Source organism: Branchiostoma floridae, chromosome 1 (genome assembly GCF_000003815.2).
Source record: "Branchiostoma floridae strain S238N-H82 chromosome 1, Bfl_VNyyK, whole genome shotgun sequence".
In the NCBI taxonomy this organism is placed as follows: Eukaryota; Metazoa; Chordata; class Leptocardii; order Amphioxiformes; family Branchiostomatidae; genus Branchiostoma; species Branchiostoma floridae.
The window spans coordinates 7,327,451-7,345,137 of record NC_049979.1 but is presented as its reverse complement, the minus strand read 5'-3'; the positions used below and the strand labels follow the sequence as shown (position 1 = coordinate 7,345,137).

General features: G+C 39.4%; 1 protein-coding gene across 1 annotated transcript in view; it reads left to right on the top strand.

Annotated features, from left to right (window-relative positions):
- Positions 1-15,473, top strand: part of LOC118425577 (1-phosphatidylinositol 4,5-bisphosphate phosphodiesterase beta-1-like) — a gene marked incomplete in the record, with an annotated part of 44,307 nt that extends 28,834 nt beyond the window's left edge. Inside the window, 16 exon segments of the mRNA XM_035834519.1 lie at positions 4,182-4,233; positions 4,582-4,736; positions 5,259-5,423; positions 5,940-6,039; positions 7,382-7,486; positions 7,985-8,067; positions 8,426-8,663; positions 9,078-9,226; positions 9,482-9,547; positions 10,061-10,191; positions 10,429-10,501; positions 10,923-11,021; positions 11,540-11,616; positions 12,114-12,267; positions 12,699-12,785; positions 13,201-15,473. Of these exon segments, the coding sequence (XP_035690412.1) occupies positions 4,182-4,233; positions 4,582-4,736; positions 5,259-5,423; positions 5,940-6,039; positions 7,382-7,486; positions 7,985-8,067; positions 8,426-8,663; positions 9,078-9,226; positions 9,482-9,547; positions 10,061-10,191; positions 10,429-10,501; positions 10,923-11,021; positions 11,540-11,616; positions 12,114-12,267; positions 12,699-12,785; positions 13,201-13,338 (1,872 nt within the window).
- Between the last annotated feature and the right edge of the window lie 2,214 nt (positions 15,474-17,687).

The window sequence follows — 17,687 nt, the reverse complement described above, 5'->3', positions numbered from 1 at the left end:
ATATGGAAGAAGGTGAAAACTATTTGAAAAGAAAATAGTTTGATATGCAATTAAAAGCAAATAAATCATGGTTTCAGAACTTTATTCTCTGCTTTGCTATCTTAAGTTGGACATATCTATTCTCTCGCCCATCAATTCAATTGGAGTGGTATGTGGCAACTCTGATATTCAGTGTGGTACAAAATATATTCTCTAGACCACAAGATGAGATGCAGAGGCTAAATGTGTTCCTAGTAGTTAACCTGCTATTCCAGAAAAGCAACAAGCAGTCTTGGGAAATATGTCACTGTTCATTTACAAGGCCTTGAAATTCTTCCAGCAGTTATGGCCTTGGTGCTGAAATTCGTGGAGTTCAAAATTTTGAGTCAAAGCTTTAAGCTAAAGAAAAACTCCTTCAGCTGCCTTTTCCTGTCACTTGACATGTTAATGCTAATTCACCTTTATCCGTGGGGTAACCTATATCCATTGTTTTTAAAAGTAGGTTGTTTATGGATATCAAGTCGATGGACGATGGTTTCAAGTTGCAATATTTTCAAAATACAGAAGTTTGAAAACACCGTCCATTTACTTGACATCCCAAAATACACTGCTTTTGATTTTTTTTTCATAAACAAAAAATATAGGTTACCCTGCGGATACAGGTTAACTAGCGTTACCTGTTTGTACAGTTTTTTTAAAGAGTTTCTATCACCCTTTCCAGTGACATGAAAGGACAGCATTTCGATTGCATCCTGACTCCCATGGAGCTTTGCCTCCCCCCTGTGATGATCATGTGTTTTCCTCTTCCTGAACGGCATGGGGAATTAGCCTAAAGGATGTTCATCCGGCTGCTTCTGTGGTTTATTCACCCCCTGTTATTCAGCAGGTTTACGTATACCCTGTCAAATCGTTTCCTCGATAACAACAGGAAGTTTTACGTAGGTCCCGTATTTAAGGAACTGCGTAGTAGTATTGAGTCACTCCAGACTGCATATTGGCAAGTATTTCTAAACAAAATTGGCAGTTTACGTCATTTATACGTCACTCCTATTTCCATCCTGCACGTAGTAGGAGTACTTCGCAAATAGTCATAGTAGAGTCACATGTCTATAGGGGTATTATGATTGTGCCTGTGTTTAGCAAGACATTTATTACTAGATTACCTTTATTCGTGGGGTAACCTATATCTGTTGTTTTGAAAAAAAACAGGGTAATTAGGGATATCAAGTCAACGGATGGTAGTTTTAAATTACAAGATATTCAAGATACAGTTTGAAATCACCGTCTGTCGACTTGCTATCCCCAAATAACTTTTTTTTCTATAATCAACAGGTATAGGATAACCCACAGATAAAGGTGAACTAGCATTAGCATTCTATGAGAACGTCAATCAAAACCAATGATTTTTTTGTTGATTTGTGCAAACTCTGCTTTCTTTGTTTCCCACTATCATCTTGCCAAAGTCAGTTACCATTATGACGATCTGAAAAACATACAGTAGTTATAGATGTGGTAATAGCAAAGATCTATTACCTCCAAATGTATTCATAATGTACACTCCACACTGTAACATAATGATATCAGGGTAGGACATTAACCCATGTGTCAGGCAGCAGAGACACGCGTGTTGAATTTTTCAATTAGAATGAACATGATAGGAAATGGTAGTAAGATGCTTTAGTGTTTCATTTCATTCAGGAAGTCAAAGTGAAAGTAAAATAGATACCGTAGCATAATATCAGTATTGTATGCTACCACTGTGATATTGCCTGATTGCAAGGACTTTGATTTACAAATTTGAGCGCCATGCAATCACACTTAGCGTTGTTTGAGAATATCACACAAAAGTCACTCTTATCCGGGAGTCTATCTTTAATTTTTGTTAATGGATTGTTAGAGGTTGTGGCACCTGCTGCAGGGATTTGGTTTCGTGTTTACTTTGAGTCATGAGTACCTGCCATATGGAAGCTTTAAGTCAAAATCCTTGGGGCTTCATGGAATGTGATACGCATTGATTTACTGGAATTAGTGCATCAAAATCACTAGCTGCAACTAGAATGATCTCTTTAAGAAAGAATAAAGACACTGTTTCAAATGTTTGGCCATGGTCATGGTTACATCCTGCAACAGCCAATGATTATTTTTGGTATAGATTTTCTACAGACCAATCCTCCAGAAACTGATTATTGTAACACTTCATGTAGCTTAGGTAAGAATTATGAAAGATAAAATGCTATTAGCTAAACACGATGCATATTATGAAACCAGAAATGAAATCAGAAGTATCGTTTCATAATGATCACTATGCCAACTGCTAATGAGGTAACCATTAGCAGTTGGAAATCAAGCCTTAGATAATCTGCAGCATTGGTTATTGGTTACACAAGCCCAGAGCTTCAGATGTCGTGCTTGCCAACCATACTTTAGGCCATGTTGATTTGATTATATGGATGACATCCACTGAGAATCCAAAAACTGATGAGAGCGTGCCAATAAAAAAAAGTTTGACCAAAATAAAAGTTACCTTCATTATGAAATCTAATTAGTCAGGAAGGTTGAATAAGTGATTGAACACACAGAATATATTATACCAAACAATAGATTATTCATTTTTGTCCTTTTACATCTTCTTTGATCTTGGAATGTTCTCTGAAATTAGTGTACGTTTTCCGATATTTATTTTTGCAACCCACTGCATATTTTTGGAAATTTTGAAGCTGCTTTGTACGATTTAGAGTTTGGTCGAAAGAATTTTTAAAAAAATTATTTTTGGATATGGCGGGAAATTGATGCGCGCGTGGATGTCGTCCATATAATGAAATCGACATGGCCTAAGTCATTAATGATGCACAGTGTGTTGCTGGCAGCGTGTGCCGTCTCGCAAGAGGGTGGAGAGGAAATGAAGACAGGTCATTGACGTCAGTGGGAGGCTGTTTGCCTACCTGGAATTAGGCCTGCCCTTATATGGTCGCAGTTTTCTTCAGAAAGAGAGTAATTGGAGCCTTCCCAGGCACCGGGAGCCGTGGGCAGGCTCTGACAGGCCACCTGTGGCTCAGCAAAGTGTGAGAGTGTTATATTTAGCAAGTCAATATTGCTTTTAGTAACGGACGGTTATTTTTAACACACAGACTAGGATTATGTGGGCGTGTGTTCCCAAAATAAACCATGGTTGATCAGTATAAAGTCGGAATGTATCCCAAAGACTCCACTTTGTTTTCTTGACGCACACAGTAAGCAGGGTGGTAGCCTGAGGTACTGGTACTTGACTGTACCCATAGTTACACAGTGGAGGTTTCCAACGTAGAACGTTTTACCATATCCCATCTATTGGATTTGCGGTTTGCCGACAACATTGCAGTGATTAGCAGGTCCTTATGGTCAGTACTTACTATTTGTACTCACTTCTGAGGATTGCCTACTTGGCACTACCTACTGCTATTGTTATAGTGCATCTTTCGCAATCTTGTTGGGTGAACTGTACAAATATTACTATTATTAGCAGATATTGTCACTTTTTATCAAGGGTTTTTTTTTGGCTGATACATGTATACGGCATAGCTGGTGGTATCACTTGGTAGGATATCCGTAGATCACCTGTGTGATTTAAGTTGTATTCTATTCTAAAACTGCTTTTCTTAATATGTTATCGAAGGTAGTGATGAACACTGCATAGTCAGTGGAATTTCTTGTCCAGTTTCTTACACTTAACATATATCCAGTGTCAAGTTTGGCTTTTTGACCTTATTTGTAAATGTTTGCAAATCTGAACCCTATCTCACCAATAGATACATGTATGGGATCAGAAAATCCATTGTAAAAAAGCTGCATGTAAAAATGTACATTCTAAATAGAATATTGTTAAATTATTGCTTTGATACGATGTATGTTACACTATACAGGTTTATTTTGTTTCTTATTTTTGTTCATTTCATTGAGTCTCTTTTTTGTCATGTAAGACCAATAGTTGATAGTACTGTGTTTTTTGATATAGCACAACTGAACCTGTGCATGCATTATGGCTGAAATTACAGGAGCTAAACATACATGTATTTTCATGATTCATTTTCTTGTATCACATTTTGCTTAGGGCAATGGCCTAATTGTATTGTATAGCAATTCTTCACATTTTTCATACTACACTGTTGAATAGTGAACTGTTTGATGTGCTGTTTTGCTGAAGTTGTTTGTTCCTCTCTCTGCAGGTATTCTGGAATGCGGGCTGCCAGCTCGTTGCGTTGAACTTCCAAACGTTAGGTAAGGCACAGTCAGGGACACTCAAATCTAGTGTTATTTTAAAACTTGCTACTTATTTTTATGCTTCCTTATTTTTTTCATCTTCCTTGGTGAAATGTCTAATCTTGTTTATAGATAATGTTTTGCTTGAAATGTTTGTGTCCCTAGATGGATTTGTCCACAATCACTATTGATTAATTGCCTTGCGTGTGGATGCTTTGTCCCACTCTACTATTATTGTTTCAGTAAGTCCTAATAACCTGTAGAGATTCATAGAACTGATTATTTTTGTTTATAATTATCATGCTGAGACAAGTTGCAACTGAGCCTTAACAGTATGCCCTTTGTTTCCCCCTCCTCACCCTATAGATCTTGGCATGCAGTTGAATATGGGATTCTTTGAATACAACAACAGGAGCGGTTATATCCTCAAGCCAGACTTCATGAGACGCACAGACAGACACTTCGACCCTTTTGCAGAATCCACCGTAGATGGTATTGTTGCAGGAACAGTAACAGTCAAGGTAAATCAAGTGTAGGGTTTACTGATGCTTACAATGATGCTTGTCGACAGTGATAAATATTCTGGCTTTCCTACTCCCATTTTGATTTGGGAATTAGTATTTACAGATGGCAAAACCAAGACTTTTGGTAGCTGTGCAAAGACAGTCATAGTTAATTTTGCCAATAGACTGTAACATATTCACCCACAAGACCTTTGATTACAAGGCCACTGAAGCCTACTTGGTGCTATTTCTAGAAACATGCCTTGAAGCAACACCTAAGGATTCTAAGGATTCTCTGGTTTGGCTTAGTAAATGTTGATGACCCGGCTATCTTACACTACTACATGTATACATACATACATACATACATACATGTGTGTATGTGATTGCATAACATTATTAAGTGTTCTACCTCCCATAGAGAATTACAGTTGCCCCACATTCTACTGATTGTGTTGAAATGATATTTTTGTGTAAAACATGTTGAAATCAGAAAGTGATATCTATATGTAGTGAAACGTTTGTTCTGTACCCTTGTAGGTGATCTCAGGACAGTTTCTGACAGACAAAAAAGTTGGCACGTACGTGGAGGTGGACATGTATGGCTTACCGGCAGACACGGTCCGTAAGCGCTTTCGCACCAAGGTGGTCCCAGCCAATGGAATCAACCCCATATACGATGAGGAACCCTTTGTGTTCAAAAAGGTAGGATCATCATTACGTAGTATGGGTATTTACTTCTGTCCGAATATGGGCATTTTTCTAAGCATGACCATGGGTGAATTTCAATAGTACGGGGAAGGACAACTTCAAGCCACTGTACACACTTATGCCACATCTGCAGAAAAGAAACTGGAACCATGTAGTCCTCGTATTATAGGAACTTACCCTTAAATAATGATTTCAAGTTAGATATACCTGAGTGTGATAATGCACTGGGCATAAGTGCAAAGTTTGTGAACATGTGTCATTAAGCCTCTAGCCACTGAAGAAGTTGTACACAATATGAAACCGGTTTGGCCGACAGGTTGAATTAAAGTTCTGAACTGGAACTACGCGGCTCAAGATGTCGTACTGAGGACCGAATGCGGTGTGAAAGATGTTGGTAGCTTGAGGAATGAGTCCACTCTACTTAACATAAATTAGACATATGTCTGAGCATGTCATATGGATCTATCTTCATTCACGTTGCTGACCTGGTATTTTTCTGTCACCGTCCAGGTTGTACTGCCCCATTTAGCAGTCCTGCGCATCTCAGTGAGTGAAGAGAATGGGAAATTTATAGGCCACAGAATCCTACCTGTGGAGGGCCTCAGACCAGGTAGGGCTTTAATGTCATGGTTTTTTTTTACTGCATCACGGTATTCATTTACATATGGTAAAACTGAAGTTTTGAAAGGGGATAAAAGTAGCTGGGGGCACCATTCAACCCATAAAATACAATATTCTTAGGAAAATCCACACATGGTGTTTACGATACACCTAGCATGTGGGCTGATAAGATCCCTTGTGGTTTCCATCAGTATTCACTGCATGTCACAGGAGAAAGACAGCAAGAATTAGTGAGATGTGTCATGCGCTGCTTGTCCATTAGACTGTGGTGTACCGACTTAAAAATGCACATTTATTTGGCATTTACCAGATTATGTTGGCAGATATTTTTTACCAGATGGTTTCATGGAGCGCCTTGATCTAAGTCTCCCATTAAGCCCTGTGTAGCTTGCACTCAGCTGAAATTACTTCCCGCAACATTACCATTTAGGCCAAGGATCACACCTACACACATGCACATAACATGATCAGTGTCATATTTTGAATGGTCTGACTTATGTATACTTCTGTAATGCACGAGGCTGACACTTCTTGCAATAAGGTCATTCTACACTTGTCTTTTTGATAATGCCAAGCTGGCTCTGTTTATAACATGTTTTGACATTTGTGTCTTCCAAGAATACCAAAAATACATTCATTCATTTTTTAAATCCCTCTGTGATGTTTCACTTACACAGAGAACATAATCCCAGCTCAAAAATCCTACTCAGACACAAGGAAAGAATCAGATCTCTACCCATATCTCTTAAGCACAAACTAAGGTATCACAGAAAAGACCCAAAGTCAGGAGACCAAATCCCTCACTCCTGTAGCTTTCCTTCTCCTCAACCTTTGCCTCCCATTTCTGGAGATGTTTCCATGACAAACAAGCTGACCTTTGAAAGGGAATACCACGCACGTCACTGTTTCCTTGGCAACGCTGCCCACGCCCAGGTTATTACCGGGTAGATCTGATGGAACATGTCTTGCATCTAGGCCGTAGATGACTTCCAAGGAAATCTATCTGTGCATTAAGTGTTGAGCAATGTGGCTGAGCTCTTCCAAACTATATTGATTTTAAGGGGGCTCTGGCAGCATTGTAGCTCACAATCATACAGAATTCAAACTACAGCTTTGCCTAAAAATTCAGATTCAGATTTCTGTCTTGTAATTTACAGGTTTATGGTAAAATAGGTCCTACTACCTATACCTGTATAAGTACAATTGAAAAACAATAATGAATTTTCACAACAAACTACTAACTGTGGTACCATTTATCTCATTTCTAACTCTGTGGAGTTTTGTGTTCAAGGCATCAACTTACATGTATCAATGGTTCTTTTTATGTATAGGCTACAGGCACGTTGTTCTGCGGAATGAAGCCAACCAACCCTTAAACCTCCCCACAGTGTTTGTCCACATCACTGTCAAAGACTTCATCCCTGATAGCTTTGAAGGTCGGTCCTACTTCTTGTTCAATATGACAATAGAAATTGACATGTTTTATTGATAATATTCTGATCTGTTAATTGTTGTCTTAAAAAAAGTAATAATGAAGAAGTGATGGACACAAAGTGGAAGTATTTTATATTCTGTACTTCACTCATTGTTTTATCTTCATGTTGTAGCACCAACACTGCTTGGAAGAACATATAAATTACTGGATATACATATATATATATATATATATATATATATATATATATATATAGTCACTTAAAATGTAGAGGATTTGTCAGATAAATGTCTATACCTAATAGAAAGATGTTTTGCATTTACCACTTATTGTCACATTCTATCTATGATACTAGACATTCGTGGCTGACAAATGTTTTGTACTGTTTGGATTCTGTGTCACAAACTGGCCAATGGAAATTCTTGTCAGGTATTAGAATTTGTGCATCGTAGAATTTTTGCTGACAATTTTCCTTTGTGTTTGCACCCACTCTGTCCAGACTTTGCCAATGCCCTGGCTAACCCCATCGCATACCAAGCAATGATTGAGAAGAGAGCCCAGCAGCTGGAGGCTCTTATGGAGGTGTGGAGAAGTCATTATTGTGTGGAAAGGGGTGTGAAAGGGGATATCAGTCAGTAGGATTTGTTAATCAGATGTCAATTTTGGATGTTTAAGTCATAGCACTACTGCCTTGATAATATCAAAAAAAGATACATGTATTTTAAGTCCAGTGCAGACCATTCTTTGAATGAAAGTTGGATGGTGACTCTTAACAAACAAAGTAATCGTGAGCCTGAAAGGTGTGCCTTTTGGTGGGATCATGGAAAACATTTCCTCAGGAAACCAACTTGAAGGTAAACTTAAAATGTCAAATTGATGTAATCATCATGGAGACTGTCTTCCCAGGTTGGTCTGACACGGGCTGTACATGTATTTACAGGATGATGACATCAGTACAACTGAGGAAGACGGCCGACCTAAGATGACCCCAGGGGAGAAGACCAGTGGCACACCGGTGCAGCGCAGCCTGTCCTCTGGTTCCACCAACATGGAACAGTTGAGTTCCACTGCCAACGCAAGGAAGGGGTCGTCACCAAACACTGCCAACATACACAGTGCCGTGTCCAGGGTGGCCAGTAGTACGTCAGTAGAGCCATCTGCCGTCCAGATTGAAAAAGGTAGGGAAGCTTGGCTATTGACTGATACATATGAGTAAGGCTTCTTTTAGTGATAAGTTCATGAGAAGTAAAAAGAAAAGCAAGCACAGAAGCTTTGTAACAGTCCTGTAAAATTGCAAATCCAGCAAAACAATCAGTTATCTGTATTCTTTTGATTGGTCCGTGAAGTACAGTGTATTTTTGGCGACGCCTCAGGGGCTAGCCTAATAGTATAATGTGCATCCGTTTGACAAGAAATCCCAAAAATTCTGCAGGCATGTCTGGAATTTTTCAGTTGCACCTGTCAAAGTCACACTAACTCATATGGATCATATGCAAATGTCACTCAAATGTAAATCATGTTTGGATAGTTCCCACAGGTAAGATGATATCATAGGAAGATTTTAACGCGTGTTGTTTTCCTGTGTTCTGCAGGTCGGAAGTCTCTCACATCAGGTGTGCTCACGCCCAGCCTGTCCATAGACCAGACAATAAACAAGTCCCTGTCCTCACCTGAGGGCGAGAAGGAGCCGCCAGCTGAGATCTTCAAACCTCTCACCATCCAGGAGCTCAAACAACTCAAGGTGAACAAACTTGTTCAACCTCTCCATTCATTCATTCATTCAATCAGTCTTTCTTTCTTTCATTCCTTTGTTTGTTTATTCATTTGTACATTTGTTTTGTTCATTTATTCATTTATTCATTCATCAATTTGTCCATCTATCCAGCCATTTATTTAGCTTTCTGTGTGCTTGTTTACACAAAACAGATGGGTGTGTCTTTGATAGCCACAAGATGTCAGCATTCCTAATGGAAAGATCTTCTCCTTTGTATTCCAGACTTTCAAGAAATTACAAGACAAGCAACAAAAAGAACTAGCTGCTCTTAGCAAGAAACAAGAAAAGGTGAGCCACATACGCCTGGTATTCAAGTGTAATTTCAGGACTGGGCCACAATGGGATTGAAAATGAAAATCATGTTTTGAACACCAAAAACAAAACAACCACCTTCCTATATTCTATAGATTTTAATGATTGCTGCCTTTTATCAACTTAGGATGATAAGTTAAAAAGCTAGAAGCTAAAGGTGGGGTCACACGTGCGTATCTATTTAAGTCCGTATGAGGCGCGCATGGGAGTATTTACCTCCACCAGGCTCCACAGGTCGTTGGAAAAATAATAGAATTTGGACAAACGTAAACAGGTAACATGTCAGATGAGTTAGCTTGGTTGCTAACCATACTTCTTGGTCAGCTAACTCATCTGGCATGTTATGTATCTATATTTGTCCAATTTGTACTATTTTCCCCTTGGCCTGAGGAGCCTGGTAGAGACTAAGAGCATCATACGCACCTCAAACGGACTTGGATATATACGCATGTGTGACCCCACCTTAAGAGTCACCTCTCTCCACCATAGATTCGAGGCATGCTGAGAAAGAGTCAGACCCTGAAGGAGGACAAACTGCTGACTCTACAGGCCAAGGACAGGTTAGCTCTGGAGAAGTGCCATGCCAAAGCGCTCAAGAAGGCAAACAAAGCACAGGCAGGGTGAGTCAGGGGCTCCCTCTTACTGTTTGTATATGAACTGCAGGTACTGCTTAACTAGTCAGTAGCATATACGGCTTTTGGAAAACTGAGTGTTATAGCTGTTTTCTATTTTGTGTTTCAGATGTATTATAAGTGCTTTTATGATATATAGGTTGAATTTCATTGGAGTCAAGTCATGTGTCAGATGCAATGTATTCTGTTGCATGGAATGTTAAAGGATCTACCTTTTCTCTGCAGGGCTGTGGAGGAGGAAGTGAAGAGGAAAAGCTCTGCTGAGATGGAGAAATTTCTTAAGGATTATGAGCAGCAGGTAAGATGATACTGTAAATGCATTTAAGTTTGGGGGGATTTAATTTCGCGGTAGCGGGAAAAAGGACTTTTCACGGTGGATTTAAGTTCGTGGTAACACCATAGACTGCAGTCTAATTATAGAAAAATTAATCCACCACGAACATTTCTGCATTAACAGTTACAGAATATTGTCTTTCACAAATCAAGAGCTTTGATACTTGATTCATTCTCTCTGTAATTGATGTCTGACTTGTCAGACATTATATATATATTTTTTTTAAATTAATTTATTTGCAAATCCATGCCCGTAGGCTAGTTGCAATGATATAGACAGTAAAAAGTAACAAGTGTCTATTCTATATACACACACGTCAGCTACGACATTATATTAATATCTGTAAGTTTTAGTTGCTGATAGTGAACTGTGTTTTGTCCACCAGCTTGTGGACCTGCGACAAGCACACTACCAGGCAGGGCTGTCCACGTGGAAGGAACACTGTCTACAGGAGAAGGAGTTGAAAATGAAGCACACAGGGCTGGTGAGCACACTTCTGTCAATCAAGGAGGTTGAAAAATCCTTGTGTCAATCAAACCACTGGCACACAGCTTAGAATTTGTCAGGTTCTGTTAAGCATGTTGCTTATAGCAATAGTACTTTTGAACTAACTTTCTCTTGTATTGTCAACATAGCACTTTGAAAAACAGTGGAACAAAACAACTGTGCTTAGGCAAAATTGTTGGATGGCTGTGCTTATTGAGAAGAGTAGGTTGTCCTGACTGAAGTGCCTGGCTGAAAATACAAGCTGTGTCACAATGTGCTACAAGCTATCTAAAAAAGTCTGATATTCAGCCTTGATTTGAGTTTACCAAGTAACGTAATATCTATTTGAAGATAAGGAAAATTCCCTGCTGCACTACAAGTTCCATTGAAATTTTCAAAATTTAGTAAAAGGCTCAGTGTCACATTGCACTTTATGGTTCTCAATGCAAAATACATTGTATGTAAGTGATGTTCAGGTTGTTGATCAAAATCCCCCCTTGCAATGCCCCCTTGCAGATGTATGTGACACTGCACCAGCAGATGACCAACTCCCAGCAGACACAAATGGGGAAGGTCAAAGAGATACATGACAAGTAAGTTCCTCTCTTGCATTGCATCATCAATCACTTATGAGCCTGCGTTGTGCACTGGAATAAGTGCCCCCTAGCGTAACATGCCAGCTCTGCATGCATTTTGTAACAGTGGCTTATGCCAGTTATACACAGCACTATCAGTGGCATATATTCCTTCTTGTCTAACTTGTGTTGACTCAAAAGAAAATCTGTTCCTTATTTGGGTATGAATGTTTAACCCCAGCCATTGCAAAGACAAATTCTTAAAAGGTCAACTATTTTTCTGAATGAAAGGGTAATGAAAAGATGTAATATCGGGTGTATTTTGCAGCTAGTAGGTACCCAAAGTGTGGGTAATGAGGCTGTTAAACGTGGTCGAGGCACCTCCTCGAGCACGGGACCCCCGTTTTACGTCCCTCCCGGAAAACGATTTCGTGGAAAGCTTCGTACTGTACTACTAGGTATAAAAAAAATCCATGCCTTGTCTAATTTTCTCAAACCTGTTGTGCACACTACAGGGAGGTGAAAGACCTGAAGCAGAGACTTGATCAGCAGAGAAAAGAAGAGGAGAGAGCGCTGGCAAAGAGATGTAAGGACAGGAACGAGCTGGCCAGGCTGAAGAGGGAGACACAGCAGAAGCACATCCAGGTGGCTGTGCAGCACAGACAACAGGTCAGACTCCCTCCCTGTCTGTTTACAAGGGCACACGTGTTGCTAGAGAGGGCTCTGGGTGTTAACGCAAATCCATATGGCACCCATGCAAATATTAGCAGGCTCTCTATAATAAAAGGAGAAAAGCAAAATGTTGTGTTTAAGACCTACAGCAGGTTGTTTACGACCTTGTCTGTTGTGTCAACAACACCATGGGATGGTGTTTTGTTTATCATTGTCAGATTTACAGAGTAAAAATACTACATCTGGGTACATTTTGTAGTATGGAAAGTTAGGTGTCACAAATATGCAAGGTTGCAAGGCTTTACCGTTAATGGCCAGTATGAAGTAGATGTAGGTTGAATCAGAGCTTGAGATCGTTGAATTGTAGTGTCTCTTTTTTTACAACTTTTTTATAACCTGAGATATCTGTGTCTTTTTCTTTATCACAGTTGGATGAGATCCATTCCAACAGGACAGAGGAACTGCAAAAGAATCACAAGGAAATAGAAGAGGCCATCAGTAAGGAGGAGGAGAAGGTGAGGACCTGTGCTGTGTGTGGAGGTGTCATGACATGTATTCTTGGTACTGTGGCAGTACACAACATGTACATGTATCAGTTGCACAGGACTTGCTGGCATGCATAAATGGAATAGTGTTTAATTTCTAAAGGCTTTGAAAGCATGTGACCTCAACACGAAGCCAGTTTATGATTTAGAAAAAAACAACACATTCAATTTGGCTTTCCCTTTGTACCATTTCTGCCATACAGACTGCTGGAGCCTAGCCTTTGAAGCAAGCCCATGAATCATGCTTAAAACATTTGTTGTGATACTTTGGTGTCATATCCTGCAACAAAAACAGACCGTCTATGAATCACTTTGTATATCATGTCACTCTGCTGTGACCTTATAGGTGTGTCTAACCTGATCCGTTCTGCTCGATCCTTTCCAGGCCAATGCCGAGATCATGGTGGAATATGAGAAAAAGTCGAAGGACCTCCCCGAGACGTGGCGAGCACTACAGGAGGAAAAGGACGCTGCTTCCAGCTCCATTAACGGACCCAGCACGCCCACTGGAACATCCCTGTAAAGGTCCTGCCACAGACACGTGCAGCATTGGCTATCAGACTCCGGCTTTCATTACAGCTGTTGATGGCTGCATTTGCAGACTTATACGACTGTGCTACAAGTGGACAGACCTTCTGCAATTGCTGCAGCATCCGAGCCTGTGGAAAACCTGATCTGACCCAGCAGCAGAGTTGCTCTCTACACAGTGCTTGTTCTTCGTGATTGTTCAAAGAGTCAAAATTGTGCTGAATCTGACTGTAGTCGTCGGACTGTCATCCCTTATTCTAGATTCTTTATTTCCTAAACCACGTCATGCTGGTACATTGACCACTCAAGCAGTAGCAGATACAGAGGAATCATTCTCATTTGAATCATTATGAAATGAAAGCATGGCTTCAGACATAGGCTATTGGAAACTTGGCTCTGCTACAAGCAGTGATTATGGACATCACAGCATCAAACATACCTGTCAGCTATCCACATCACACACAAAAAACTTGATGTGAGATTTACTAGTGGAAAATGTCCTTCTTCATGATTGTACAAGGAGATGGAATCATGTTTTTCTTACATCAATGACTTTTCCATGATTGAAATGAGCAGATAGTTAAGTGTTGAAAGCATTGCATTTGACACAGCTGTTGGGCTGGTAGGCAATGTAAGAGTGCATCCTGATGTGACAACTACAGTAAACAAAGTCTACAAATGACTGATTTCTTTAATCCAGAAGACTTTTTCCATTATGCTGGAGGCGTTTTGAGGTTCCTGCATAGATGAGGAGGATTTGATCAGGTATGAGTTACCATCTGGGGTTAGTTGTTGCTGAAATATCTGCAGCTATTTCAACATTTTCATACTGTTGGTGCTACATACTAAGAAAGTGATGAACCATATTAAACCTGACAACTTAGCAGATCTTGGATTGTAAGAAGTTCAGTCAAAGAATTCTAAGAAGTTAACTCTACAAATTTTTGTGGTGCATTTTCAGTACTTGATGTTGTGCCAAGTAATCAGCTAATGTTCTTGCCAGTCATGTAGCTCTACATTTCTACACCTCGGAGAGGAAGAAAAGAATGTAACAAACAAAGAAAACAACAAACTGAGCTTGTTTCTATATTAGCTATGACTGTCTTCTGTGTCGTGTGAAAATGTAACGTGTAGATGATATATGGTATGGACACTAGACGTGCTCCCAAAGGCCATTTTAAGGAATTTCACAGTAAAGCAACAGTCCAGTAACAGTGGATATTTTTATACTTCTATATAGTCCTTTGACTTTCTATATGATAATGTAGCTAGTACAAATTGTTTGCATGTAGATTTTATCAGCTGTACAAATTATGGAACTGAGAGAACAATTTTATGAAGCAGTGTGATTTTATATTTACTGTGCAATTTTGAGGCTTTATTCTATAAGTGATGTTAGGTACTGGCTATTGGAAGGTTCTGGCTAATCTTGCTTTGTTGCTCCACATGCTGCATGTGTGCAATGCTTTCAGTAACTGTCCCCTTATCCTCACTGTGCTGCAGAAGATGGAAGAATGTCTCATTTTGTTTTACTGTATTTAATTTAGTTTTTTAATTGCATGTGTGACTGACTGTGTTCTCCCCACCACCATGCCATGGTAACAAATTTCTGAAGTAATAACTGGTGTATGTATATATTATATCTGTGAAAGAAATTATGAAGTTCGGGAGGAACTACACAGTGGTAATTAATAATATATTTGTGTCTGTCGATGTGGCATGTAATGTGAGGAGTGTTTTATACTAAAGTCTTATCTGACTTGCATGGTTGTGGAATATAGGATTGTTTTACTGCAAGTAATTCGGAGAAATGTATCATTTTACAGTGGTGCAAAGCTAATTATTGCTTTCATTGTACGAGTACATTGTGAAACTCTGCATTTTGTGTTACATGTTACTTTATACAATGTATATGAAACATCACGTACAATAGTAGACTAGACCAAGATGTCAAGCATGGACCATTTACTACCATTTGTATGGACAAGACGTTGTGTAACACAGTAGATTGTCCTGACAATGATCTGTATGTCTGGTGACAATGTGCTCCACAGGATAACACAGTCTGTATCACGTCAACCCTTCCTGAAGGTGGAACTTTCAGTAAACATGGCAAGTCTACTTATTGTACCGCTGGAATGTTCTGGACTCATCTTTGTTCATGTTGTTCTTCAGACAAGATAGTGAGAAGCTTGGAGAGTATGAGAATTCTCCAGAATTCTAGGAACCTGAGTCAGAATTGGAGAATTCTCCAGAATTTGCTGTGTTCCTGGAGACATCTAATTGCTACCTACACATTAATTACCTTTTGATATACCATACTTGCAAATGTTAACTCATTTGGTTAATCAATTTTTAAATGATTAAGGCTTGTCCGGATTTAATCTGGAAGTCCAAAATTTGGAGGGTGCTGAGACAGTTAAGCTTCCTGCTGAGATGTCTTAGCGTTACCTGAGTGTTAAAATGTCGACAAACATTTTTAGTAGCACAGCTTTTTATGTTCAACACATTTACGTTAAATTCTTTGAACATCAGACCAGGAAGATGCTTTTTACCTAGATGTTTTCTTTTAGCAACTTGGCCTAAAGAGACTCTGTCATGACTTTAAGGAATTGCATTTACCAGTTTTTCATTTTACAAAGTCCACAAGATTACTTTGTAATGAGCAGGTCACAGCAATTCATCCTCTGATCATGTGATGTACACGGAAATGATGATGCCATTTTGTTTTGGAGCACATGAAGGCGCATGTGTCTTTTAAATGTATTGCAGGTAATGAGCAATGAACATATGATCATACTGTAACAGTTGAAGATCCTTTCATGTTTAGCCTGAGTATCATCCTCCGTAGTAACCGCTGGATCACGACTTTCGCTTGCTTCCGTGATTAGCAAGCGAACGTCGTGAGCTAGCGGTTACTACGGAGGATGATACTCAGGCTTTTTCATGTTAGGGCCTCTTATGAAAATCCCTGTTCAGGCCATATAGATCATTTTTGTTACTTGACTTTGACTTGATTCATTGCAAGATGACATTTCTCCCATTCATAACTCGTTTTTCCTTAAATTTAGAACAACAATGATTTTGATCAAATCAATGAGCTTTTTTGGTAGCTTTTCTCTTTCAACCCACTGCAAAGGGTAACAGTACATTTGAATGATGGGAGGAGGCAAAGCCACAGCATGAGTTTTTCTTTCAAGGTGTGGATTTTTAACCTTATCCCTAAATACCTTCCATGTCCCTAAATACTGTTTTTAAAAACGACGGATGCAGGTTACCCCGCGGGTAATGGTGAACTAGCATTTTACTTCTTTTTCTTGTTACACTGGCAAAATCCTATTTGGTATAAATAGCATAAAATCGTCTTTCAGGTGCTGGGAAGAAGCATAGTAGGTGATGGAAAGTAAATAGCTTGTAACTATGAAAGACGAAAGAACAAAATTTCCATAGCAGGAAGTACAATCACGTCATGTTCAGTTGACCCATGAAGGTCTAAAGATATGGCAGTTGCTACTGCATCTACTAAGTGCCAGGCTGACAACTATCCTCCGGGTCATAGCTTCAGATGCTATCTTGAGTACGCACTTTGGTTGTGGATGATTGGTTACAAGGCAGTGCAGGGATGGACTTCATGATCATCTGCACAGGCAGGGATACTGTGATTTGTACAGCTCTTCTTACTTGGTCTTCATTTTAAAATGAGAGACGATGATATAAACAGTTATTTACACCTTCACTACATACACCAATTCGACGATCAGTAGTGTCTGTAGATACTAGTAAATGTAACGTTATATGCCAGGAGAGGGAGCAACCTTGCTGACAGAGGAAGGAAGGATGGAAAAGTTCAAACACCAGAAAAGACCATTGCCTCAGCTATAGTCAATCCAAATCCTGTATGCACCGAATCAGCCTGTACAGCTAACAGAGGTTGTTGATAAGCCAAGGAAAAATAGTTATTACGTCCTTTTGATCCACAAAGGCGATCTTTGAAACACTTGAAACCGTTAAGGACGTTATATAACGTCCTTGATTGAAACGTAATGTTGCGTTAATGCAGCAGTTATCAATAACAGGAAGCAGGGTTGTGATCTGACCTTACAGAGCATATCCAAGGCAAGAATACATGTGACCATATTAGGTCACGATATGAGATTGCCCACAAAACGTAATTACAGCATCAGCATGCAGGGTTCACAGCAGTCGGATGTTTTCGTGGCAACAATATTCAGTGTACGATCACCTGGTAGGAATAACGCAACAGAAGATCTTTTATCCAACTATCGACTAACCTTTCGTGTCATTTCCATTTATTTAGGACTGTAACAGACATTTTTGTAATTC